At 37.8% G+C, this 26,674-nt stretch overlaps 1 protein-coding gene across 1 annotated transcript in view; it reads right to left on the reverse strand.

Moving 5' to 3' along the window:
• Positions 1 to 22,148, reverse strand: part of LAP3 (leucine aminopeptidase 3) — a 35,963-nt gene extending 13,815 nt beyond the window's left edge. Inside the window, exons 1-10 of the mRNA XM_044680070.1 lie at positions 22,023 to 22,148; positions 19,961 to 20,076; positions 16,721 to 16,775; positions 14,234 to 14,339; positions 13,143 to 13,302; positions 11,631 to 11,792; positions 9,451 to 9,609; positions 3,973 to 4,097; positions 2,699 to 2,787; positions 1,274 to 1,376 (exon numbers count right to left, since the gene is read on the reverse strand). Coding sequence (XP_044536005.1) covers positions 1,274 to 1,376; positions 2,699 to 2,787; positions 3,973 to 4,097; positions 9,451 to 9,609; positions 11,631 to 11,792; positions 13,143 to 13,302; positions 14,234 to 14,339; positions 16,721 to 16,775; positions 19,961 to 20,076; positions 22,023 to 22,148 — 1,201 coding nt within the window. The remainder of the gene's footprint in view (positions 1 to 1,273; positions 1,377 to 2,698; positions 2,788 to 3,972; positions 4,098 to 9,450; positions 9,610 to 11,630; positions 11,793 to 13,142; positions 13,303 to 14,233; positions 14,340 to 16,720; positions 16,776 to 19,960; positions 20,077 to 22,022) is intronic.
• Positions 22,149 to 26,674: the final 4,526 nt, after the last annotated feature.

The following is a 26,674-nucleotide window of genomic DNA, read 5'->3' on the forward strand; positions in this document are numbered from 1 at the left end:
ATTAGCTGTCATTTCCCAGCTTCATACTATCTTCAAGTTTGATAAATGTCCTATCTATACCCTCATTTAAATCAGAGCAGTCATTATAGATCAACTACTAGGACATTCCACTGGAGATCTCTTCCAAGTAGATATTAAATGAAGTCTTTGTATCTGGTCACTAAACCAACTAACCATATTAGCATAAAGTCCATAAACCATCTTATCTAAAGAAGATACTATGAATACCTTTGTCAAATGTTTTGCTAAAACTCAAGTAAAAGACCTACAGCTATCTTTTGATCTAATAATTTAGAAACTTCATAAAAAAAAAGAATCTAGATGAATTTGTGGCAAGACTTGGTTTTAATAGTTATGTTGGGTTTCAGTTCTACTTCCCACTCCATGCTCCAATCAAGTTCTAGAATTATGTGAGGGATCAAACTGAAACATATCTATTTAGTTCATGTTCTCTCTCCTTCCTGGTTTTGAAAAAAAAAAACCAAGACACCACTTAGTTTTAGTTTCCTGGAATTTGATGAACAAGTTCAAGAAACCATTTAATGAGCAGAATGAACAAACTTGGTCATTAATCTCTGAATGTTATAATTAAAGCACAATCACTGAAGCTTGAAGTAGGACTAATAAAGTGGTTAAACATCAAACTCATTTCTGAGAATATAGCACAGACAAAAAATATATATGTTGGTTCAATAAGGGTTTAGATAAATTCAAAGATAATCACTACATTATGATCATTGGGGGAAATTTATGACATTACTAGTTATATAATAAATTACATCTATATAAGTCATTAAATCTACATGAATCTTTCCTTACAATCATCTTGGAGTTAAACAATGTAGTATCCTCATTTTTATAAGATGGGGCTTCAAAGAATAATTTTCCATAGTTGCAGAAATTAAAAAGTAACAATATAGGTGGAATAAATCCAAATTTTCTGACTCCAAATTTGAAACCTTTATTTCTGGTAAATACATCAACTCTCCTTTTTTGAGCAGTCCTATACCATAGAACATCTGTTGGAGCCATTTTCCAAATAAGGTACCAGATGAATGAATCTGATCAGATTATTTTTGTCTTCTGATATTTGAGGCTAAAAACATACTTAACATTAAAAAATCTAAATGTTTTAAAGATTATCTTGCTGAAAAACCTTCTAAACATAAGTGCTAAGGCCTCTTCTATAAAGAGTGACCTTTTAAGCATATATTAAACAACATAGCCAATAAAGTCTTCTTAAAGAAAGTAAGGAAAAGGAAAATTTTGTTACCTGTTAATGTTGCAGCATTTATTATAACCTTTGGGTTAAATGTGTGGGCATAACAGAGAGCATCAGCTAGTATGAGCCTCCCCTCTGCATCTGTATTATCAACCTTCAGAAAAGAGGAAAGATACCAAAAAAAATTCAATTCGACACACATTTATTAAATATCTATTGTATGTAAAGCACTGTGCCCAGTGCTAGGGGGACAACAGTCTACACAAGATGCAGTCTCTGCCCTGAGTTTATAGCCTTGTAAGGGACTAAAACTCATGTACTCACAACCTCCACAGTAAGACTTTGTAATCTACAAGGGCCAATAGGAAACCTCTGGTGCAATGCTAGAGAAGTTAACTGACTTTCGAGGGTCAGAGATGGAGCTGGTGCTGGAATCCAGGGCCTGGCCTGAGAGTTAACCAAACTAGTTCTTGATTACATAATCATATGTAATCAATTAGAAATGGCCGCTACCTAAACAGTAATGCCAATGATGTTCTGACAGGCAGTAAAATAACCAATTTACATGGATATTGGTCAGGATCTAGATTATCTATGAGGCATTTAAATTGAAAAAGGATATCAAAACATTTCTGTAGCCAATCTAACGCTTGTTGTGACTCTCTTGATAGTTGCCAACTCATGGCTTTTTCAGAAGTGGAATGAATGCAAGTGATTCACCCTGTCATTCCAATATTTTGAGAAAAGAAAAAAGTGAATATACTTTCTGCAGTAAAAAAATGTCAAGGTGCAATGTTGTAAGGACAAGGGCTACAAAGGTCCAACCTAATTCCTCACAATAAAAGTGACGTATAACTAAAGACATTTTTCAGCTATGCTCCTTTTTTTCTAAAAGGAGACAAATAAGAGTAGGAAGAAAGTGATCCAGTCTCAGTCAGCTAGCATCCACATTGCAGGGATGTCTGTCTATATTATTCTAAAATAAAAATAATAATCTGAAGTAACTAAACCTTAGTTGGGGCCCAGGTTCATTTAAAATGAACAGCATTTCATTTTCAAACACAACTCAAAATATAATGCTTTAGGATTTACAAAGCACTTTTCTTAAACAACTGTTTGAAGAAGGTGGCACAAGTGGGACTACTCTCATCTGCAAAACCATGGAAGCCAAGGCTCAGAAAGGTTAATCAACATAGGCACATTGCTTATAAGTGTTAGAGACAGGATTCCATACCTCTAACCCATCTCTCAAAGTCTTATGTTCTTTCCATTACAAGATTACTTGTGAAGCCATGCTAAACTGTGTGCTTGAAAGGTGGTACTGGGAAAGAGACATGGGAGAATTCTGATCCTGAAAAGACCAACACCAGGGTAGATTTGCAGAATGTTTTACATCTTTCCAGAGCACTTTTGCATCCCTGGATAATTCATTAGATGATTGCTCAATCAGAATATGCAGCAAACATCTGTAAATACCTGTATTGTCTTCCCATTCTTTGCCGTGACAACATCTCCTGGTTTGTTAGCCTTCCCGCTAGGCATATTTTCACAAAGTGGAGCCAAACCTGAGGGGAAGTCAAGCACATACATGCACAATAAGCATTTTACTAACCACTAAAGGGCACAGAACTGTACAGAGAAAACTTAGCTATGTTTCCCTTCATGAGGGGAAAGGATTATCCTATAATATCATTGAGATGGTACTGCCTATCCCATATCATCCTCAGACAATTCTCCCTTAAGGAAAGCTCCAAGTTGCCAAGACAGCAATGGGAACCTTTCACTATTTTTCCAATTGTTTCTATAACGAAACATTGGATGGAAATTGGGATACAGTAACTTTTCTTAACTTTAATTATAGTCTGAAAGCTAGCTGGCTACCAGCTGGTTTGAGCTGAGACTTTCTGGTAACAGTTTGGGCCTACTCAGAGATGGCTGGTGAAACTTACTGGAGACAGCTTTTAAAAACTTATTTAATATTTCTTCAAAGGGTTTACAGAAGGGAAGGATAGGTAAAAAAAGGATTGAGTAAATAGTCCCTAATTCTAAAAGGAAACTAAAATTTTTCCACACCACTGGTTCACAAGAACCATCTTCCTGCCCGAGAAACTCAAACCTCCTTAAAACTCCTTAATCTATCACTAATCCCCAGTATCTAGTCTAAATAACCTATATTAATTAATAATCTCCTTATACATAGTTTACAGTTATTGTCTCCTTATATTCTTTCCAGTTCACTCTTCCGACTGCCAGCTCTTTTCAGGGCCTAGCAAGGGTTTAGCTGGGCCTTGGTAGGCCTCAGTTGGCCTGCCTCACTCTGTAGCCACAGAGAGGAAAACAGTCTTTCTTTCTCTTTTCAGCTGGTTTCTTTCACAAACTTATTCCCCAAACTCCAACCTGTTCTCCTCTTTCAACTGCCACTAGGTTTTCCAGTCCAGAGAGCAAAATCCAACTAGTCTCTTGGAGTAAACCCTCACTCCAAGAGTGCCTGGCAGTTGGATACCAACAGTCTCTAAGGCTCCTCAGAATTCCCCACAGGAACTCTCCCTAAGATTCTAGCTGGCTCCTAAAGGTACCCCTCACTATTTCTACCCTATTCCTATTTCCTAAGATCCTAATTAGTCCACATACTTAAACCCAATTAGTCCCATTATTTAATTAAACCCAATACAGACTAATTTAGCCAAGTTCTCCAAGATAGCCAGATATTTCTAAGATTCTCTAATTCCTTTTCCCCACCCCTAATTTACCAATAAGATTAAGTGGTAATTTTAGCGTTGCCGCCGTGATGATGGTTGAACATATGGTTGCTGCCCCTCCCATGTCAGCTCTCATGAGATCCATGTTTGCAGCAGGCTTGATCGAGATGCCACCACTAGTGAAAAACAGAGAATAGCAATATTAATAGTAAATCTGGTCTCAACTATAGACAGATGTGCCCAGGGTCACTTACTAAATCTGAAAATAAACTTTAAAATTCCTCTTTAATCATTATACAACATACCTGAGAAAAATAATTTCGAATCCTTACTTAAAAGACATTTGATTTTGCCATGGTCAACATGTCACACTCTGCTGCTCATGGGTTGCTGACCGGGGCAAAGGGGATGGATTTGGGATTTACAGGAGGACCAATCCTGTCCAAGAACCACAGAGATAAGTCTCTTAGAGCAGTGGCAAAGTTTATTGAGTTGGGGTCTACAATTTATACAACCACTCAACATTATCTTCTTTTTACCTTTCATCTCATTAGCCCAATAAAATATTTCACCTGGTGATCTCATCGACCCCATGTATTCAAGTATCATTTCTATGCTGTTGATTCTTAGATCTATTTATAATTCTAACCTCTAGTTTTACATCTCCAACTGCTATTGGACATCCCAAAAAGAATGTCTCAGAGGCTTCTTAAATTCAACATGCCTAAAACTGAACTCACTAACTCCTCCCTCCCATCCCCCAAATCCTTCCCTCTTCTTAATTTTCTTATTATTGTCAAGGATACTACCAGCCTCCCACTCACCCAGGCTCTCATCCTAGGTGTCATCCTGAACTCATTACATACTCACTCTTCACATCCAATCTATTGCCAAGTCATGTTGGTTTTACTTTACCCTTCTTTCCTTTGGTAAGGTCGAGGCCTTCATCACTTTGTGCCTGGACTATCAAAGTAGCAAGATGTTTGGTTTTCTTGGCTTAGGTCTCTCCTCATCCCAGTCCATTCACCACCCAACTGTCAAACTGTTCTTTCTACAGCATAGGTCTGACCAAGTCACTCTTCTATTCCCATATATCTTATTCCCCAGCAACCATTTTATGATAGAATGCTAATGGCTTTCCTGCTGTTCCTTAGACAAGACATCTTTCAATTTTGTATTTTTCCTGACTCTATGCATAGAATTCTCACCTTCATTCTCCTCATTTCTCTCTTGGCTCCCCTTCAAGTTCCAACTACAATCCCACCTTCTATAAGAAGCCTCCTCTCTACTGATTATCTTCAAATTGTATTGGATAGACCTTGTTTGCTTTTGGCTATCAGCTCCTAAATGAAGTCTTCCCTTTTGGCTATCCTCCACCATTTAGCTATCGTCTCCTAAATGGAGCCTTTCCTTGTATCCCCAGTGCTTAGCACAATGCCTGGCATACAGCATGTGCTAAATGTTTGTTGACAGCAGACTGATTAGACACTTGAAATAGGTAACTGTATCACCTATTTTATGAAAGTAGTCCATTTATCCAGTCAATCCTGAAAAGTCAGTCTTGTGCCTGGAAGCTCCGTGTAGGAAAAAGAAATAGGTTTCATTTCTCTATCCCCTTAGAAAGCAGCAAATTAATTTTCTCCCTTTTAGCCACCTCACCAATGTACACTACATCTTCTGGAAGAAAACACTCTGAAAATGAGAAATACACATCTAAGGTCAAATTATCAACCCTAACTAATTCTAAAGTATAAGAACCAATGACCATGTTACCAAGTGGTCAAATAACAAGTAAGGAATTAGAACCTACACATCACAAACCTACTCTTAGAAAACCTCTTAATGGGCATTTTAACTCAAAAGAAATGAAAAAGAAGGGTATATAAGGACAAAACTAGAGAAAATTACAATTAGAATTTGTTCAGGTACTAAGTTCTTTGCAAGTCACTCTATCATTAATTTTCACCTTTGACTTACCACTTTGCTAAGCTGGAAAACTGAGCTCATCATTCTCATATCTGTCATGGGTACAGTTTGAAAATTGGATGGCCAAGAAGCTGTTTTTACTCTTATAATTATAGATGCCCCAAATAGTAAATTGAAAGGAATAGTAACAAAATGTATGTGAAAATGATAAGAAAAAACACATCCAGAAGGCAAGAACTTCTAGGAGGAAATACATTTAGTAGAAAGAGCAGTAGGCTTGTTGTAAGGAGAGATCTGGGTTTGAATCCTATCTTGTGACACACTACTATGCTTATTAGCTCAATGTTGGCACACAAAAGACACTCAATAAATGTTTTTTGCTAACTACTAGTGTGTGATCACAATCTTTGTGGGATTCATCTGTAAAATGGTGATAATTATACCTAAGTATTTATCTCAAAGGATTATTGTGCAGACCAAATTAAATCTCCCATATACTTTGCAAATCTTAAAGAACTCTATAAATGTCAGCAGTTGCTCTGATTATTCCCTGAAAGAAGACTATTTTATGTCTCAGAAGATAAAACCAAGAAGAAAATTACTAAGAATTTCATTCTGACCAATAAGGAAGAAGTGGTTGGTAAAGCAGAAGTGGTGAGAATCTTGCAAAATGATTGTGGTTAAATAACATAGAATAGTTTACTTGTCAGATCTCTGGGAAAGGAAGATTTTAAAACCAAGCAAGAGTTAGAGAAAATTACAAAATGTAAAATAAATGATTTTGATTGTATCAAACTAAAAAGATTTTGTACAAACAAAAACAATGTAGCCAAAATCAGAAGGGAAACAACAAATTGGTAAAAAATCTGTATAACAAAAAACTCTGACAGGTGTCTAATTACTCAAATATACAAGGAGTTAAACCAATTGTATAAAAAATCAAGCCATTCCCCAATTGATAAATGGGCAAGAGACATGAATAGGCAATTTTCAGATAAAGAAATCAAAAGTATCAATAAGAACATGAGAAAGTGTTCTAAATCTCTAATAATTAGAAAAATGCAAATCAAAACAACTCTGAGGTATCACCTCACACCTAGCAGATTGGCTAAAATGAAAGAAGGGGAGAGTAATGAATGCTGGAGGGGATGTGGCAAAACTGGGATATTAATGCATCCCTGGTGGAGTTGTGAACTGATCCAACCATTCTGGCTGGCAATTTGGAATCATGCTCAAAGAGCTATAAAAGAATGCCTGCCCTTTGATCCAGCCATGCCATTGCTGGGTTTGTACCCCAAAGAGATCATAAACAGACTTGTACGAAAATATTTATAGCTGTGCTTTTTGTGGTGGCAAAAAACTGGAAAATGAGGGTATGCCCTTCAATTGGGGAATGGCTGAACAAATTGTGGTATATGCTGGTGATGGAATACTATTGTGCTCAAAGGAATAATAAACTGGAGGAATTCTATGTGAACTGGAAAGACCTCCAGGAATTGATGCAGAGCGAAAGGAACGGAGCCAGAAGAACATTGTACACAGAGACCAATACACTGTGGCACAATAGAATGTAATGGACTTCTGTACTAGCAGCAATGCAATGACCCAGGACAATTCTGAGGGATTTATGGAAAAGAACACTACCCACATTCAGAGGAAGAACTACAGGAGTGGAAACAGAAGAAAAACAACTGATTGAACGCATGGGTTGAGGTGGACATGATTGGGGATGTAGACTCGAAACTACCACACCAATGCAACTATCAACAATTCAGAAATTAGTCTTGATCAATGACACATGTTAAAACCAGTGGAAATACACATCAGCCAAGGTGGATGGGGGGAGCTCAGCTGGGGGGTGGTAGTGAAGGGGAAAGTAAGAGCATGAATTATGGTTAACTTTTATGTTAACTTTTCTAAAAAATAAATATTAATAAATGTTTAAAAAAATGATTGTGGTTATCATGTTAGAAATCTTAATAGCCAAGAGCTGGCCAGATTGATAAGTCCATATACTTGTAGTACAGGAGAGTTCAGGATGAACACCTGCACAGAGCTTTAACGGACTTTACTGCTACTCACATAGAGAAAAAGGGAACAGCTGCTAGCAGAGACAGTCTGATACCAAAGAGAGACTGCTCTGTTATCTAAAGAACCAGTAAAATGAGAGTATTTTCTAAGTCACCTAAGAAGGACAGGAGAAGCATTAAAGTAGGAATGTGCAATACAAAGTACGAAACTTAATCCATTGCAGCAAAGAAGATCAAAAGAGTTAATGCCCTAAAAAATATAAGTTAATTATAATTAGCCTCAGCATACTTGCATTCTGGGGAGGCTGAGACTCTCCCAATCAAACCGGGTGACAATACTTTAGGAAGGTCAATTTACAATAGATAGGTATGGTCCAATAGTAAAGAGAAGATTTAAGTGCAAGCCATCAAAAGTGAAATTCTTAATAAAAAAGAAAAAAGCTTCCAATGAAAAAGAAAAAGCACAACAGAGATCTCTATGTGTCATATCTTCTTACTATACTATAAACTCCAGAAGGGTATAAATCCAAAGATATCTAAACATTATCATCACTTCCTTCAATGATTGGCATCATGATTATACAGCAAGCACTGAAGGTTTATTGAATAAGTGACCAAATAGAAAAAACTTCTAGTAAAATCTGTGGGACTGCAATGAACTCATATTTTAAAAGGACTACAGATAGAGTCACAGAACAACAACAAAAAAAAAGAGTGGCTAGACAAACCAAAGAAAAGCATCAAAAAGTCTGGGACCTAGAATTAGTTCAATCTTCAAAGCATTGCTAAAAACAATGAAAAGAATATTTTTAGCCACATTCAGAGGTCACATGTAAAACAAGGAAAGGATAATGCCTATTGCTTAGGATAGAAACAGATGAAAGGAATCAAATCAACTTCCCTTTGCTTCTGTTGTATCAACTGAAGAGAATGATCTACACAACTGAAAGGGTAAAAAAAAACCATTATGAAGACTGTGACAAAGTCCATGATAACAAAAGAAAATACCAAGTTATCTTGAATGAGTTTAGATCTCATCATGTATCATGAAAGTTTAATGTTGGTCTCCAGCAAAATTCTAGAATAGATTTTTTTCTTTTAAAAAGATGATGTATAAGCAATAAAAAAGGAAGTGATTTTTAGGAACCAGTATGGATTCACTAAATATAGTTCTTGTCAAACCAACTTCTCATTTCTTTTTTTTGGATAGTCACCAAATTAGCAGAGAGAACAGAGAAATGTGCTAATTACAGTACATTTCAATTTCAGCAAGGCATTTGACCTTTCCTCATCATATCTTTTTGGAGAAAATGGAGAAAACTGGATTGCTGAGAAATTTATAGTTTTTAAAATAACTTTGCCCCAAAAGTCTGATTAATCAATGTCCAGACCATTATGGTGTGCCACAGCAACCTGTTCTTGGCCTTTTCTTATTCAAAATTTTCATGGCCCTGCACAAGAAAAGGTTCAAAACCCACCCTACACAAATGAACTCACAGGTCCAATACAAAGAGAAAAAAAATCCAAAAAGCATTTTATTTCGCTCACTTAAATACAACTTCTGTAAATTTACCTATCAAAGGTGATTCCTTTCCCAACAAACACCAAGGGTGAGTCATCTGCATTTGGACTTCCTCTATAGTGGATTTCTAAGAAGACTGGTGGTTCATCAGAACCTTTAGCCACACTTAAGAAGGCTCCCATTGCTTGTTCCTCAATCCAAGATTGGGGCCTAAAAGATGGAAATACAAAAAAATTAGAATGCACTTTTTTTTCAAAATAAGTTTAAAAATCTTAAGTTATAAATAAATGTATTCACTGGCTAGACTTTAAGTATCAATACTTAAAATATTAATGCATTTTAGATCATGGTTTTTCAAATCTCTATGACTTACTTTAGATTTGGGAAATAAATGCATATATTTTCATAGTTTCAACCTTATAGCTAAAATCAACAAATCCCCCGAGTTTTCTGATCTGTAAAATGTGAGGGCTCGGGTACATGAAATATACAGTAACTTCCAGTTCTAAATCCTAAAATCCTTGGATCCTGTGACTATCATCTATGTATACAAATGTAGCTAAATATTTGTTGTCACTTGGTCATTTCAATTGTTCTGACTCTTCATGACCCCATTTGGGATTTTCTTGGCAGATACTGGAATGGTTTGCTATTTCCTTCTTCAGCTTATTTTACAGATAAAGAAACTGAGGACAACCCTGTTAATGTCTGAGGCCACATATGAACTCAGGTCTTTCTCTATCCACCACACTACCTAGCTGCCCTCCTTGCTAAACATTAAAAATGATTTATCACTGCAATGTAGAAATTAAACTTGAATTCTGGTCATTTTGGGTCATTATCAGAAACAGGACATTAAACAGAAAGGGCAAAGTTAGACTCATACATATCAGTAATTCCTATAAGTTTAAGATACTTTCCTTCAGTTTAATCCACCTTTACTGACTGACTCATTTAGAAGTAACACATTGTATTTGACTGCCCAATTGCACAAAACTAATAGTATATTATTGCCTAATGAAGAAATAACCTTTCATCTTTAAGAAGAAATACAATACATATATTTTATATGTATGTATAAGTCCATATATATATAATACATATGTACAGAAGGTATGATTAGAAGTCACTTAAAAAGGAAATAATTGGGGTGTTTCATAGTTTAAAATAGCAATTCAGTTACATTTAAAAAGTAGCCTCCTCTTATAGAAGACTTACATATAAACATGTACAAACATATGAGCAATATCCAGTGTCATCTCATGAAATGCCAACTAATTTCTTTTCATGGGGAAAAAAAAGATGTTCTTTCTTAAGGTACCGTTTCTAGGACTAACTCATATTAAAGCAAACCAGACGCTATTCTGAGTATTTTAGCCAGCAGGTATACTATAGTTTGTACAATGGCTATGTTCCCTGAAAAATTAAAAAATCAAATTTTATCTTAAATATACTGGAGGCATTTGTTTTAAGAATTTTATAACAAACTGATTCATATAATGAAAAAGGCACCTTAAAAGCAAATCAGCAAGGCATTTAAGAGAGTTCTTCATATCTTTTTGGATAAAATGGAGAAAAGTCCATGATAGTGATCCTTCCCCCCAACCCTTCTCCAAGACACCTTTCTCACTGTTGGTCACACACTCAGCTTCTGAGATTCATCTGTAATCTTTTCAAACTGAAGGTTGATTATGAGATACTTTCAAGAAGGCTGTGGGGCCAGAGCTACAGATCTCCAACCTTATTTCTGAAATGGTGAAGTGGCTACAATCTATAAGAAAAACTGTCAATGAAATATTAGGGAATGATTCTGTCACCATGAAGTAGGATGATGCAACAAATAAGGTCCTAGACTTGAAGTCAAGAAAACATGAATTTGAATCCTAGACCCCAACACTGGCTTTTCCATATGGCCAAGTCACTTCTGTGAAATGGGAATAATATTACTTGTGTTTTCTAGCTCACAAGCAGTTTTAAGGGAAATTCTTTATCAATTTCAAAGTGCTATCTTAAATCAACATCATCACCACCACCACCACCACCACCACCACTAATTTTTGTATATTCTCCAAGCATTTGTTACAAAATCAATCTCAATTTCATGTTAATGCTTATCTCCATTTGTGCTCAAAGGCTAAATCAGAAGGAGGATTCATTGCAAATGAGGGCAATATTATGTAAACTCATGACTTGAATAGCAACCTCAAAAAAGAGAAATAATCTGAACAAACCTTATGTGAACTGTGGTATTGCTGCTCACACTTTTGAGCTTCTGCTCAATGGTTTCTGCAAATTTAGTCGGAGTCATTTTGTTGGCTGGTGTTTCCATCAAGTGTCGGGCTAGGTTCTGCCCATTAGCAAACACAACTCCTTTCTGCCAAGCTTCATCATCACTAAATTAAATTGTGGAAAATGTCATTATAAAAAGTCTTTCCTTCAATATTAATCATTTTATTATATAGGCCATCAGTACATTACCAATGAGATCTCTTTGACAGAAAATGTAATGCATTCATAAACATATAGTACATATTTATTACTTATAATTTATAATGTAAAATAACTTACAATTATTATAATTATGTGTATTCTTTTATAATTTATATTATTTAATACATTTATTATTATATATCATATGCACATGTGTATGAAATACCCCTTATAAGTTACATTCAGGTCTTAAACCAGATTTGGAAGAAAGTTTGGTCTGAATTCATATGAACACAGTAGCAATATATTTTATTTTAAAATGAGAGAATAAAAAAAATACCAGGTGTTTTATGAGCTTTTCTTTTGCCACACTATGGGCAGCAGAGGATAGCAGAAAACACATTAGACTATGCAAGTGAGAGAACTAATCTGGTTCTTTCAAGACTCACAAACAAGATGCCACGTGAGTTTGGGCAAGTCATCTAATCTCTCCAGGGTTCAATTTTCCCTTCTGAAAATGATGGGAGGTTGGACAAGATTATCTTTCTGATGCCCTCCAGCTCTAACATGTCATTCTCCTATTCTATATCACAATAGCACAATTTAATAAGGCGCACAGAAACAGCATAGGCCTCTGAATTGACCTGCAAGAAACTAATGCTTTACAATTTACTAAACTTTTCACTTAAGTCTTCACAGGAGAATAGATTGAAGGGGTCTCACCAAGTATTTCCAAGATTTGGCCAGCAAAAATAGTAATAATAATTTGTAAGGCTTTTGCAAAAATATTATACTAGTATTCAAGACATTACTTATAAATATTGTGGTACTTTGTAACTTTTAAATTGACATGTTATATTGTTAGTAATGAATCACATAAAATAATGTAAATGAAGAAAATAAAAATTAAAAAATATTTGTATCAAATCCTCGCCCCCCGTAACCTATGTGGCTTTGAACAAGTTGTTTGATCCAGGCCTCACTTTTGGTATCTGCAGAAGGAAGGGAATAAATCAGATGATCTGTCTATGCTGCCTTCCAGCTATGATATTTTTACTGAGAGAGCAATAGATTAGAGGTATCAGACTCAAAGATCTCCCAAATGCACAGGAACCAGATTAAGATGTAATTGGGCCAAGTTTAATCAAACATAAAATTTCAATTCAACATAGACAATGTTAATTCATGGTTTTCTAAGTAAAATGAGTTTGAAACCACTACTTTAGATAATCTTCAAAGTCCTTTTCTTTTTAAACTCTAAAATTCTACTGGTCTCTTAATCTATATCACATATTTAGTTCTGTTCTCATCACCTTCCATAGAGTTGAGCAGAAACTACAGTCTTCTTTTTTTGCTTTAGCTCATCAAATTCATAGAGGCCAAGAAGAGCTCCTTCTGCAGCAGCCTGAGCATCTCCACAGGGATCCACATCCACAGAAGGAATCTCCAGGTCCTGGATCTGTCTACATGCAGCTAAAAAGACAAACACATCCCAATGCAGATCAAGGATTAAGGGGTTTCTAAAGCTCTACAGTATTTTAGTTAAATCCCCACATTTCCTCCAAGCTCAATGGACAGAAATGACACAAAGCATCAATGAAGCAACTGAGCAAAGTCCATTATTAACATGGAATATCATCAAAGATTCAAGACCTGAGGAACTCAAATCATGAAGCATTCACTTAACATAAGCTTTAGCAAATAAGTTTAATAAGTATTTATGATGTAGCTTGTGTCAAAGATCAAACATTCATCTTTTTACTGCTTTAAAATGAGTTTATGTGGCATCTTTTAACCATAATCTCCCTGCATGACTTCCTTTTATGCTGCTGTTAACGTGGGCCAATATATATTTGCTTATAACTATCATATACAAATAGACATTCAAAGGCTTTTGCTTCTCATTGCTTTAATTGTCACATGTGTTCAATCTATTATTCAATCTTAGAGGATGTGGAACATTGAAGCTACTATGTTAAAGAAATAGAAATATAATCAAATACCAGAATTGTCCCATTTTCCATAAAATGTAATGAAATGCAAAGTACACCAAGCCTTGGGGACATAAGATCTAAAGTCCTGACTCTGCCACATGAGACACTGAATATCAAGGGGCTTCACCTCTGAATCTCCATTTCTTCGTATATAAAATATTAGTAACATGACTTTTATTACTATTATTTTTCATAAAAGAAAAGCAGAATCATACCACAAAGTTACTAAAACTAAATATTCAATTGCCACATTTTCAACATTCATGATATCAAGCCCACACCCAAGATACAGTATTTCAAAATATCCTTTTCGGGGGGTTTTAAAAAAAAGAAGTTTCCAATGTTAAATCCACCATGATCTTGTGAGACCACTTTTTATGAATATTAAATTTTTTAAAAAGGATAATAACCTGCAACAGCAACTCGGATGTTTTCTTTGCCTTCATTCCAATTTTCCAGGTCATTTATCCCAGATGTCTTTTTACCCAGACCAACTACAACAACACTGGGGAAATCCTGTATGAAAAACACACAAAACCAAAATTTATTTATTTAAAATTTTCTATCATCACTCTTTCATTTTTTTTAAAACCCTTACCTTCCATCTTGGAGTCAATACTGTGTTTTGGCTCCAAGGCAGAAGAGTGGTAAGGGCTAGGTAATGGGAGTCAAGTGACTTGCCCAGGGTCACACAGCTGGGAAGTGTCTAAGGCCAGATTTGAAACTACAACCTCCTGTCTCTAGGCCTGGCTCTCAATCCACTGAGCCACCCAGCTGCCCCTTCACTCTTCCATTTTAAGAATAACACAAACTAACCTATGTGTTCAGGAAAACAGATAAGAACGAATCACCAACGTCTTCTATTAGTTGCTCATGACCAATATAGGGCAAAATCAATGGTAACCTTTCTTTCTTTTAGCTTCTTGTACCTTCATAAAAATTTTTACATGAGCCTAATAAAAAAAGATTGCTACTGAAATACAGCCCCAAATTTCTGACTATGAGAATTCCACAGAAAGAAGTCTTCCAACAGCAGCAGGGTATAGTAGAAAGAGCTTTTAGGTCATTTTCCAATGGACAAATGATCCAAAGATATGAACAAAAATTTCTTAAAAGAATAACAAACCAATAACCACCACATAAAAGATTGCTTCAAGTGACTGATAAAAGAAATGCAAATCAAAACAACTCTGATGTTTCACCTTATACCAAGATGGCAATGGTCAATGTTAGAAGAACTGCAGAAAAACAGATACACTGTTAGTAGAGATATTCTAGAAAGTAATTTGGAATTTTGAGGTGTCCATATATTTTAACGGCTACATATATACACTAACTAGGTCAAAGAAAGAAAAAAGTTCCATAATACACAAAAATATTCATACTAGAAAAAAAGTAGGGGACCATTCATTGGGAAATGGCTAAAAAAACCAGTGGCATATCAATGTAAAGGGATATTACTGTGTTGTAAGAAACTATGAATAAGTTCACAATTAAGAAAACATGAAAAAGAAACAACAAAAATTAAGAATTCAGAGGAGGATGGGAATACAGAACTATAACAATGTAAATAAAAAGAACAAAAAATGCAACTGAATGTTGTTTACTTTAGGACTAAGCTTGGCCCTGAGGAATTGAGAGGAAATTGTGCTTCCTTCTCAATCATTAGCCAGCTAAGCCTCTCTGAGCCCCAATATTCTTAGTGTATTTTATGAAGGGGTGGGACTGAGAGTTCTTTAAGATCTATCCAGCTCTAAATCTATGATTCTATGACTATAGGCGAAATACTTCATATATTTATTCTAAGAAAAAAGCAGCATATGTTGGTTTGGTAAACTATTTTTCTCCTTAAAATTTAATTTAAAATTTTAAAATACAATGATGTATCTTTGGGTAGGGGAAGGGCAAGAGATATACTGAGAAATGAATGACATAAAAATTAAAGGTTTATAGCAAAAATTAGATAAAACTTAAAAGAAGTAATATTCTATAAGAAAATAAGAAATTATCTGGTATGCTTAAAAATTAAAGTCAATATGAAAAGAATCATGATTGTATAATACTGGAGTGATTTACCATAAGAATTCTCAAAAAACAGTGTCTCTGCAAATTAATCAACTAACAAATTTGAAAGTACTATGTAATTATAAAGCCTAATATAAGTAAAACTTATATAAAATCATCACTATCAATATTGTTGATTCCTTGCCTGCCCTTTGATCCAGCCATACCGCTGTTGGGTTTGTACCCCAAAGAGATCATAGATAAACAGACTTGCACGAAAATATTTATAGCCGTGATTTTTGTGGTGGCAAAAAACTGGAAAATGACGGTATGCCCTTCAATTGGGGAATGGCTGAAGAAATTGTGGTATATGCTGGTGATGGAATACTATTGTGCTGAAAGGAATAATAAACTGGAGGAATTCCATGTGAACTGGAAAGACCTCCAGGAATTGATGCAGAGTGAAAGGAGCAGAGCCAGAAGAACACTGTACACAGAGACTGATATACTATGGTAAAATCGAATGTAATGGACTTCTGTACTGGCAGCAATGCAACGACCCAGGACAATTCTGAGGGACTTATGGTAAAGAATGCTACCCACATTCAGGGGAAACACAGAAGAGAAGCAACTACTTGAACACATGGGTTGATGCGGACATGATTGGGGATGTATACTCGAAACTACCACACCAATGCAACTATCAACAATTTAGAAATAGGTCTTGATCAATGACACATGTTAAAACCAGTAGAAATGCATATCGGCCATGATGGGGGGGAGGTCGGGGGGGGGGGGAAGGGGAAAGTAAGAGCATAAATCATGTAACCATGTTAACTTGTCTAAAAAATAAATATTAATAAATGTTAAAAAAATATATTGTTGATTCCTACCTGATGAAGGCCGTAAAATGTACGTGTTTTGCCTGCCTTCAGTGGAGGCCCAGATCTAAAATGAGAAAAAATGGATTTGTTTATAAAAATGACAACTATCTTCCATTTTTACAGGAATATCAAGTCCATATTCCTTATCTATCAATTATTTCTCAAAGGTTATCATTTCTATTCTGCAATGAATGGATCAAATAATCTCTCTGCTCAAAGAGTTCCAGTAATTCTGTACTGAATCCTGCATACAGTTCAGTCCCTTATGCCCCACATTCAAAACCCTCTCTAACTTTTCGAACTTTAATGGGCCCATTCAATGGATCCTCCCTTTCCCTAGCTTTGCTCCCTTAGAGGAAAAGAATAAAATATGCAACCAGTAATTAGGAGACAGTTAACAAAATAAAAATAGAACATAATGTTGATATGTGGTTTTCTAAGTCAATAGATAGATATATAATATGCAGAGATCCTTAGGTAATGTTTTAGTGACCCCCTTTTCTATTTGAATTTGATTATCACTACCTTAGAGGACAATTTTTCTCCTCTGAAACATGCCCTACATTCTGTTGCCTCTATTCCTTTTTTCACAATATTGTCTTCTTTCCTCCCTTTCTTTACCATATGAATTTCTACCCTACCATCATTTAAAGTCTAGCTCAGTGGTTCCCAAACTTTTTTGGCCTACTGCCCCCTTTCCAGAAAAAATATTACTTAGCCCCCTGGAAATTAATTTTTTTTTATTTTAATAGCAATTAATAGGAAAGATAAATGCACCTGTGGCTATCACCGCTCCCCTGGATCACTGCAGCACCCACCAAGGGGCGGTAGCGCCCACCTTGGGAATCACTGGTCTGGCTCAAATGCACCTCAGAAAGGCTCCCTGAACCATTCTGGATGGCAATTTGGAACTATGCCCAAAGGGCTTTAAAAGACTGCCTACCCCTTTGATCCAGCCATACCACTGCTGGGTTTATACCCCAAAGAGATAATGAGGAAAAAGACTTGTACAAGAATATTTATAGCCATGCTCTTTGTGGTGGCAAAAAATTGGAAAATGAGGGGATGTCCTTCGACTGAAGGGAATGGCTAAACTGTGGTTATCTGTTGGTGATGGAATACTATTGTACTCAAAGGAATAAAGAACTAGAGGAATTCCATGTGAACTGAAGTGACCTCCAGGAACTGATGCAGAGTGAAAGGAGCAGAACCTGGAGAACCTTAAGAACAGAGACAGATACACTGTGGCACAATAGAATATAATGGACTTCTCTACTAGCAGCAATGCAACAATCCAGGACAATTCTGAGAGACTCATGAGAAAGAACGCTATCCACATCCAGAGAAAGAACTGTGGGAGTAGAAACACAGAAGAAAAACAACTACTTGATCACATGGTTCAATGGGGAAATGATTGGGGATGTAGACTCTAATGATCACTCTAATGCAAATATCAATAATACAGAAATAGGTCTTGATCAATGACACATATAAAACCCAATGGAATTGCATGTTGACTTTGGGAGGGGGTTAAAGGGGGGTAAGAGAATATGAATCACGTAACCATGGAAAAATTTTCTTAATCAATTAAAAAAAAAAAGGCTCCATTGCTAACAACCCACAGAATTCACATAGCACTTTGTTCTGTACTTCTCTGTTCATTTATTCCATAAAATAGTTTTTGGCACTACATTATCACCCCACTGCCAGACAATGATCTTCATAGGGAGTTAGATCTAGACACTAATATTCATTGGCAAGCTGGTGCTATGCTTTGCAAATAGTGGGAGTTTAATAAATGTTTCCTGAATGTAATTTCAGAGGAGGCATAAACTATCTTTGCATTCTTCTTCCTCCCCCAGTTCCTAATAAAATGCCTTGCCTATTACAGATGTGCAATAAATGTTCACTGAACGAAAAAATTCCAAGTATACATCAGCAAGAATTTCTCAGTCTCGATCACACTGACCAAGATGATTGAGAATTCCAAAACATCATTACTACTATATAAACACTCTAGTTGGAAGTTCTTATTCACAGAAGGATAATAAACTATTTACTAATAGAATAGGATCATGTGAGATTATTCCAAGGTAGTTAGGGATCAGCAAATGTTATGAATCAGATGGTAGAGACCCCAAGGTGTGTTGCACTGTATTAGGTTAGTTCTAGAATGTGTATTCCAAGAAGCAGACCTGCAGATGGTACCCTAATATGATAACTATGCTGAGTAGGGGTACAAACAATTTTATATTTATACATTTGGCTAGTGATATATCCAACATCAACCTGAAAATCGACCAAATGAGACTAGAATATTCTAAAAATAAATATTTAAATAAAAATGAGAAATACAGTATAGAGACAGGACACTTTGCTTAGAGTCAAAAAACTCAAGTCTGTGTCCTAGCTCTGCCATTTACAAGCTGTGAGACTGTTGCCAAGTAATTTCACACTTCTGAGCCTCACTTTCTTCATCTGTATCAAAAATGTATGAGAAAAGTACTTGTAATAAAGTATATTATTTGATAAAAGTTTTCATCGTGGTCAGTTTTTTTTTTAAACCCTTAACTTCTGTGTATTGGCTCTTAGGTGGAAGAGTGGTAAGGGTGGGCAATGGGGGGGGTCAAGTGACTTGCCCAGGGTCACAAAGCTGGGAAGTGTTTGAGGCCGGATTTGAACCTAGGACCTCCCATTTCTAGGCCTGACTCTCAATCCACTGAGCCACCCAGCTGCCCCTATCGTGGTTAGTTTTTAAAAGATTATCTGCAACTGACTCACCCTTGATCTAATTAAGCAGATGCCAAGGCTTTTTCTGACAGCACCATCAATTTATTTTATTCTTATTAGAGGATTTTTATATCAAAATATTTCATTGCTTTCCCAAATCAAAAAAGAAAAGCAGGGCAACTTAGGCTGGAGCTTTCTTCCCTTCTATCAATAAGTCTGAAGAATGATCCTGTTTTTCTCCAGCATGGACTAGGAAGAAATGAGAAAGTCAGGGAAACTTTCAATTTTTAGTAGTCTTTCACATGTGGCTTCATTATTTGATGGTTATAAGTTCTTGTATAAGCAGACCTACCTATATTTAAACGGAAGCCTTAAAGCACATTCTAAAATCAAATACACATAATTTTGGATTGTCTTCCTCCTTTTTTAGTATGGATAATCAAAATGATGGTATAATCAATTACTTTCTGTAAAAATATTGAAAATCATTTTTTCAGACCTCAATGAATGAAAACTTACATGGCCAAAAGTTCTCTAAGCTTTCCAGATACAAGTTTGTCAAAATGGTCTCCTGCGCTTGTAAACTGAAGGGCATCATCTTCTTTTTCTCTGGCATAAATGCCTAAAACAAGGCCCTGAAAATAAATGTAAAAGACTAACGTGAATAGCCAACAGAAATGTTTTTCCTTTCAAAATGATTCCAACAAAAACTGAGAATTATCTTTAGAAACATATGATAATGTGATTTTGGTTTCAATCTTAATCAAGGGCTATGGCCATATGATATGACTTTTAGTAATACATATCTTAGAAGCCCCTGGATAGTACTTGTCATTAATGCTGAATCCAATTCCCCACCGTACTGTGATTTACACAATAAAAACGTGCCACAGAGCAGCTCTTTGGCCTGTCATAAAGTACTCCAACTCTTCAGGACCAGTTTCTTCATCTATAAAATGATAAAATTAAACTCACTAATCTTTAAGGTGCCTTCAACTGTTACATGATTTTATGAATATAATTTTAAAAACAAATGCTTAAAATCTTAAACAAAACTATAAAAACAGCCCATCTGATCTCAGATATGTCCATTGTTTCCACAACACACCCACATCTTTCTGCCCCATACAGGTCCAACTCATGGAATAACAGTAGTTCACTTTGGTTTAGTCTATTAGGTTTACAATTTTCCTCAAAATAACCCTGTTAAGTGCATTGCACATGTATGGTCACCATCTAATCCACATTTTTCAGAGTTAACAGCTTCAGTGAAGCTATGTGTTATAATGTAGAAAGAACGCTGGATGTGGAATCAAGAGAAATCCAGGTTCAAATTCTGACTCTGCAATTTACTATCTGGGTGACTTTGGCCCAGTCTTTGGAAAAGAAAAGAATTGAACTAGGTGGTCATTCAAGAACCTTCCTGGTCCAAGTCTAAGGTCCCAAATGATTTATCAAAGGTTATCCATACAGTATGTGAAAGAGTCACAATGTATTTTATAATACTAGTACGGAGTAATCATATCTACATAGTATATCTTTATATTTAATGCTTAGAGAGGCAAAAAATAAGAACACTGAGGTATTTGGTTAGAATATCAGCTCTGACCCAGGGTGTGTCACTGTAACTTCTCTGGGATAGTTTCCTTATCTGTAAAATAAGCAGGTTGCATTGGATAGCCCCGAATTCCAAAGCAGCTCTAGGATCCTGGGCTTTCCCACACAAAGTTATCCACTCCGGCTCTGGGAACGTTCCTAACTCAAGCTTTCCCCTTCTCTTTAGCAGCGGAAGATAACTGGGGCCAGAGCCACGAAGGGGCTTCTTTCCACTAGCTGACTCACACACAGTCCCACTGCTAACCCTCTTACCCCTGAAGCTCAAATCCCACCTCGACTCCTACTTCTGGTACCCAGGCCAAATCCTCGGGCCGCCCAGAGCTTGTTCCATTCTCTGCAAAAAGAGGGGGATGTTCTGGCTGGCCTGGGAAGTCCCTTCCAACTCGAGACCCCCGTCTTAGGAAGGCCTGAGGAATCCCGAGCGGAACTCTGGTGGGCCGGGGTTAGAACTATCAGAAAGCTCTGGCCCCAACGAGTGACTGCGGGCCCTCAGCTAAGTGGCCTCTCCTTTGCGGTGCTCAGTTTCCTCCTCAGTAGAACTCCGGGGCTGTCTAGGTCCCGGCTCCTTCTGGCCGACCGGCGAGGTCGCGCACTCTTTCCCCGAAATAAAGCGTTTAAACAGTGTAAGTAAATAACACGCTTTGGCTGAGGAGAGGGAGCCAGAAAGACGCCCCGACTCCCAACCAAGGGTATGGCTACTCCTTCGCAGACCCTCGGGAAATCTCCGGTTCTAGATGGCCTCAGGGCGCCCGCCGGTTCGGACTTTGTGGATTCGAGGGGCTCGCACGCTCAGGGCTCCCCCTCCTACGGGTGCCACCTTGGCCCACTGGACATTCCGCTCCCAAACCGACCGCCCGAAGCCCCGGGAGCTGCTCCGGCTCCGGCCGCCCAATCCCGCGAGAACACGTGGCCCCATGCGCCTCCCGTAGACCCCGACCCCCAAACCTGGGATAGGGTACCCAACCTTGGTCATGGCTCCGCGATGGCTGAGCTGGGACGCAGCGACAAAGCCCCGGCACCCGTGCTGCTTCCCTCTCACGCAGCAGACAACGAGTCGTCTGAGCGCCGGAAGAGGCAGCGAGAGCAGCATTTTGTTAGGGCCGCCCTCAGGCGCGCGCGTGCTGCGGGCGGGGCTGGCGGTGGAATCCCGCGGTGGCCGAGGTGGGAAGGGAAGGGGCGGGCCGGACGAAGCGTGGGCGACGCGCGCAGTCCCCCGCCCGGCGGCGGCGTCGGACGCGCAGAGGATGGGAGGGTCTCTAGCAGCATGGTAGACCTGGCTATAGGGAAGGAAGCGAAAGAGACCAGGATGGCCACAGTCCATGCGCTCCGGCCCACTCTGCTAGCCTGCCTTGGGACTGGCGCCCATTCCAGTATTTGTCTGGTGTCTTGGGCAGTTTTTTGGCCTTTCTTTGTGCTTGGCTCAATGCTTGCTGACTGCCTGGGGGAGTGTAACTCGAGCCTTAGGGGCCGGGGGCCGACCTCACCTGTTACATGATTTTTGAATCTCCCTGCTGGAGGGACCTTAAAGGGCCCCCTCCCACCTCCCGTTAAGAGATGGAGAAGCCGAGGCCGTCTTTGTCTAGCCTCGGTATTTGGGTTTGACCTGGTCTTTGAAGTCAGGTCCTCCAGAGCCGATGTTCTTTATTACCGTCCCCGCCCCTAGCCTCTCAGGGAGCTCCTTTGAGAGCAAGGCATAGCTCATCTTTTTGTGTGACTCCCGCACTTAGCCCGTGGTCTGGCACACAGGAGGCGCCTAATGCATGCTGGTTGACTGACTGAGTCTGCCACCTAATTCTGAAGTCTGTACTCTTTGCGCTGCACCGCTGTGGCAAGGGAAGATGAAGCTTGGTTTCATCGTGTTTTGGGAGACTCTTGGCTTCTTTTGTCTTACTTGGTAAAGGGGAGTGAGTTCTAGAAATCTGAGCTACTAGAATCTTAAGATCCCAGGTTGAAAGGAATTTTAGAGATAATCATATCGTCCAACTTCTCTCACTGTAAAAGTGAAACTGCATTCTAGAGAACAAAAATCGACTTTCCTGTAATCCTGCACTTAGTAAGAAACAGAAACAGGGTCCTTTCCTTTATATCACTTTGCTTTTGATAAGGGCTTTGTTAATAATAGATGGATGTTGGCCCTTAGACTAGTTTGTGTACATGCCTGGCTTTTCAACATAATGGAAAATGTTTTGCCCTAGGACTGCAAATAGAAAGCTGAGGAAAAGCAGTCTCTTGTAATGAAAAGTAACTCAGATTTTTATTGTACATAAAAAGTTTTAAGTTCTAGTGGGCTTACCTCCTAACTACACTAGGAATTAGTGAGAGAATGTTCTGGAGTACATTCAGGATTTTAGTGCCTCTCTCCTGTCATATAGCTAGTGAGTACTCAGAGCCAGGGCTCTTGACTGCAGGTCACTATACCACAGGGTTGAGGAGAGGAGAAGCGTTAATAAGATTTAGAACTGGAAGGGACCTTTGAGATCACCTAGTCCAACCCTCTTGAGGAAACTGAGGCTTTGAGTGGCTAAAGTCTTGAGTGACTCATCTGTGATTACATTGGCAGTGGCACAAAACAATATAACATGAAGCTTAGAGTTGAAAGAATCTTAGATATTATTCAGCCCAACACCCTCATTTTCCAAGCAGGAAAAAGACAAGCTTGGACGTGGGTCCTAGCATGAAGAGTTGGGGTTTATGCCAGAAGGGTAATACTAGGGTTTTGGTTTCCTCAGCTAGTAAAATGAGAAGTTTATATTATCTAATATTTAAAGACCCAATGCTAATATGGAATGAATCAAACTGGAAAGACTGGAACCAGACTGACTGCTCTTTAAAAACTAGCATGACTAAGAGCAGAAACTCATTGTCAGACTGACCTTTGCTTTTAATTAATTTTTTATCCAAGGCAGTTCATGAAACATAAAAATTTTAAATGGCCTTTAGTCTTGAAGTGGTCCCCTTCTGCTTTCTATAGTGATAATGGTAGAGTTGGTCTTTATTGTCTTTAACGATCAATATTGACCTTATAAATAACAAACCTGAGAAAGTGAACCATATCCTATAGTTTTTATATAAATGACACCTGAAGACATCAAGAAGTCAAAGTTAAATGGTATGGCTCACAGACTCACCTCAAAAACATGTATAAGGAGCAATTTGAAACTATGCTCAAAGGACTCTACAACTGCATATCCTTTGATCCAGCAATACCACTACTAGGTCTGTATCCCCAAAAGATCCAAAAAAGTGAAAAGGACTTATTTGTACAAAATATTTATTGCAGCTCTTTTTGTGGGAGCAAAGAATTGGAAATTAAAGGGTTGTCCATAAATTGGGGAATGGCTGAACGAGTTGTGGTATATGATTGTAAAGGAATATTACTGTCTCATAAGAAATGATGAGCAGGATGATTTTGGAAAAACTTGGAAAGACTTATATGAACTGAAATAAATAAGTGGGGAAACCTTGTAAAGTCTCTAGGTATTGGGTTGAAGGTTGGACCAGTGCTAAAGACCCGATATCGTCTGCCCACAGTATGGAGCCAAGTGTTAAGCCTCAGTCCTGTGGGTTGCTGACAACCCAATCTGACTGCTCAGAAGGATGTACAAAAAGATCTTGATTTATTTGATAAACTCAGGATGGGATTGTGGGCCAGGTGGATGGATATCCCTAGTTCTTATCGGTTCTAACTCCTCCCCCATTCCTGACCCACAAGGGTCACTTTGTTCCCAATAAATTAGTCTATGCTTATCTGCTCTTTCTTTCTGCCTAAAATTGTTCTAGCTAAGTACACCTTGCTCTAACTGATCCACTGAAATAAAACAGTGTCAGTAAAGTCTAGGCAGATGGGTTGGCTAGAAGGTCCAAAAGGCCAGAGCCCTTCTTGAGATTTGGGAACCTCCAAGGTGAGTCAGGAACTTTGCTTCTTCCTCCAGCTAGATCCAAACTTGGCCACAGGAAGTAAGCTCCACCTCTCATTGGTGTCCAGAGATCAACTGACTCCTTTGGAATCTCAGTGTTTCCTCTTATCTATTCCTGGCATTCCAGAAATTCACCCATTTGGTTCCATCTGTGTGCCAGCTGCCCTTGCAAATCATTTGCAAATGCCCAAACCCTCTGCATCTTATTCATTCTCTCTATTTCCTTTTAATAGAACTGATACAAAGTGAAAAGAGCAGAACCAGAAGAACATTGTACACAGTAGCAACAATATTTTTGATGAACAACTGTCAATGACCTAGTTATTCCCAACAATGCAGTGATCAAGACAATCTCAGAGACTCATGATGAAAAATGCCATCTATTTTCATAGAAAGAACTGATAGAGTCTGAATGCAGACCAAAAGACAATATATTTCATTCACTTTCTTTTTTTGTTGTTTTGTTTGAGATTTGTTCCACAAAATGACTAATGGAAAAATGTTTTATGTGCTTGCAAATGTAAAATTTTTATCAGATTGCTTATCATTTTGGGTGGTGATGGGGAAGGCAGGGAAGATTAGAAGAAGGGAGAAAATTTGAACTCAAAACTTTAAAAAGTGAATGTTAAAAAATTGTTTTTATAGGTAATTGTGGAGAAATATCAAAATTGGGTTTTTTATGATATTATAGAAGTTCCCCTGATTCTATTCATTTTACTTTGCAAGTTCATGCAAGTCTTCCCAAGTTTCTCTGAAACTTCCTCTTTTCTCATTTCTTAAGGCATAATACGATTTCATTACATTTTTTTTTTTTAATCCTGGGACTCCATTCTAGGAGCATAGGGCCACAACCAGTAGGCAATGGGTTGCTCAGGGTCACACAGCTGGGAAGTGTCTGAGCCCGGATTTGAACCTAGGACCTTTCTCTCAATCCACTGAGCTAGCCCAGCTGTCCCTACTTTAGGTTGCAGTTTCTTTAGCAGATGTAGTTTTTTTTACAGGGTGGGGTTGCTAGCCCCACGCCCAACCCTCCTCCTTTTTCATCCCGGCTAGGGACCGTCCTTAGCCCAGGAGTGGTAAGGGTGGGCGATAGGGGTCAAGTGACTTGCCCAAAGTCACACAGCTGGAAGTGTCCGAGGCCGGACTTGAACCTAGGACCTCCAGTCTCTAGGCCTGGCTCTCAATCCACTGAGCCACCCAGCTGCCCCTTCATTACATTTATATACCTTGATTTGTTGAGTCATTCCCCAGTTGTTTTCAGTTCTTTGTCATTACCTAATTCTACTTCTTTTGCCATTAACTACCATAAAAACTTTTGTTCATATAGCTTCTTTTCCTCTTTATTTTTTCTTCTTAGGATTATTTATTATCTCTTCCTTCTACTACCCTCCCCTCACCAATTGAACAATTAAAAAGAAGAAAAAGTCCTGATCAGAAATATACATAGTCTAATAAAGCAAATTCCCCAAGAGGCCATGTCTAAAAATTTGTGTCTTATTAGTCTTTTTTAAAGGATATCACTTTTCTTGTTCTTTTCTTTTTTATTTATAATATTTTTCCATGGTTACATGATTCATGATTTTTTCTCTATCCTCCCCCCTCCCAGAGCTGACAAGTAATTCCACTGGGTTATATATGTATCACTGTTCAAAACCTATTTCCATGTTATTCATATTTGCAATAGAGTGATCTTTTAGCA

This window comes from Gracilinanus agilis, chromosome 6 (assembly GCF_016433145.1).
Source record: "Gracilinanus agilis isolate LMUSP501 chromosome 6, AgileGrace, whole genome shotgun sequence".
Lineage (NCBI taxonomy): Eukaryota > Metazoa > Chordata > Mammalia > Didelphimorphia > Didelphidae > Gracilinanus > Gracilinanus agilis.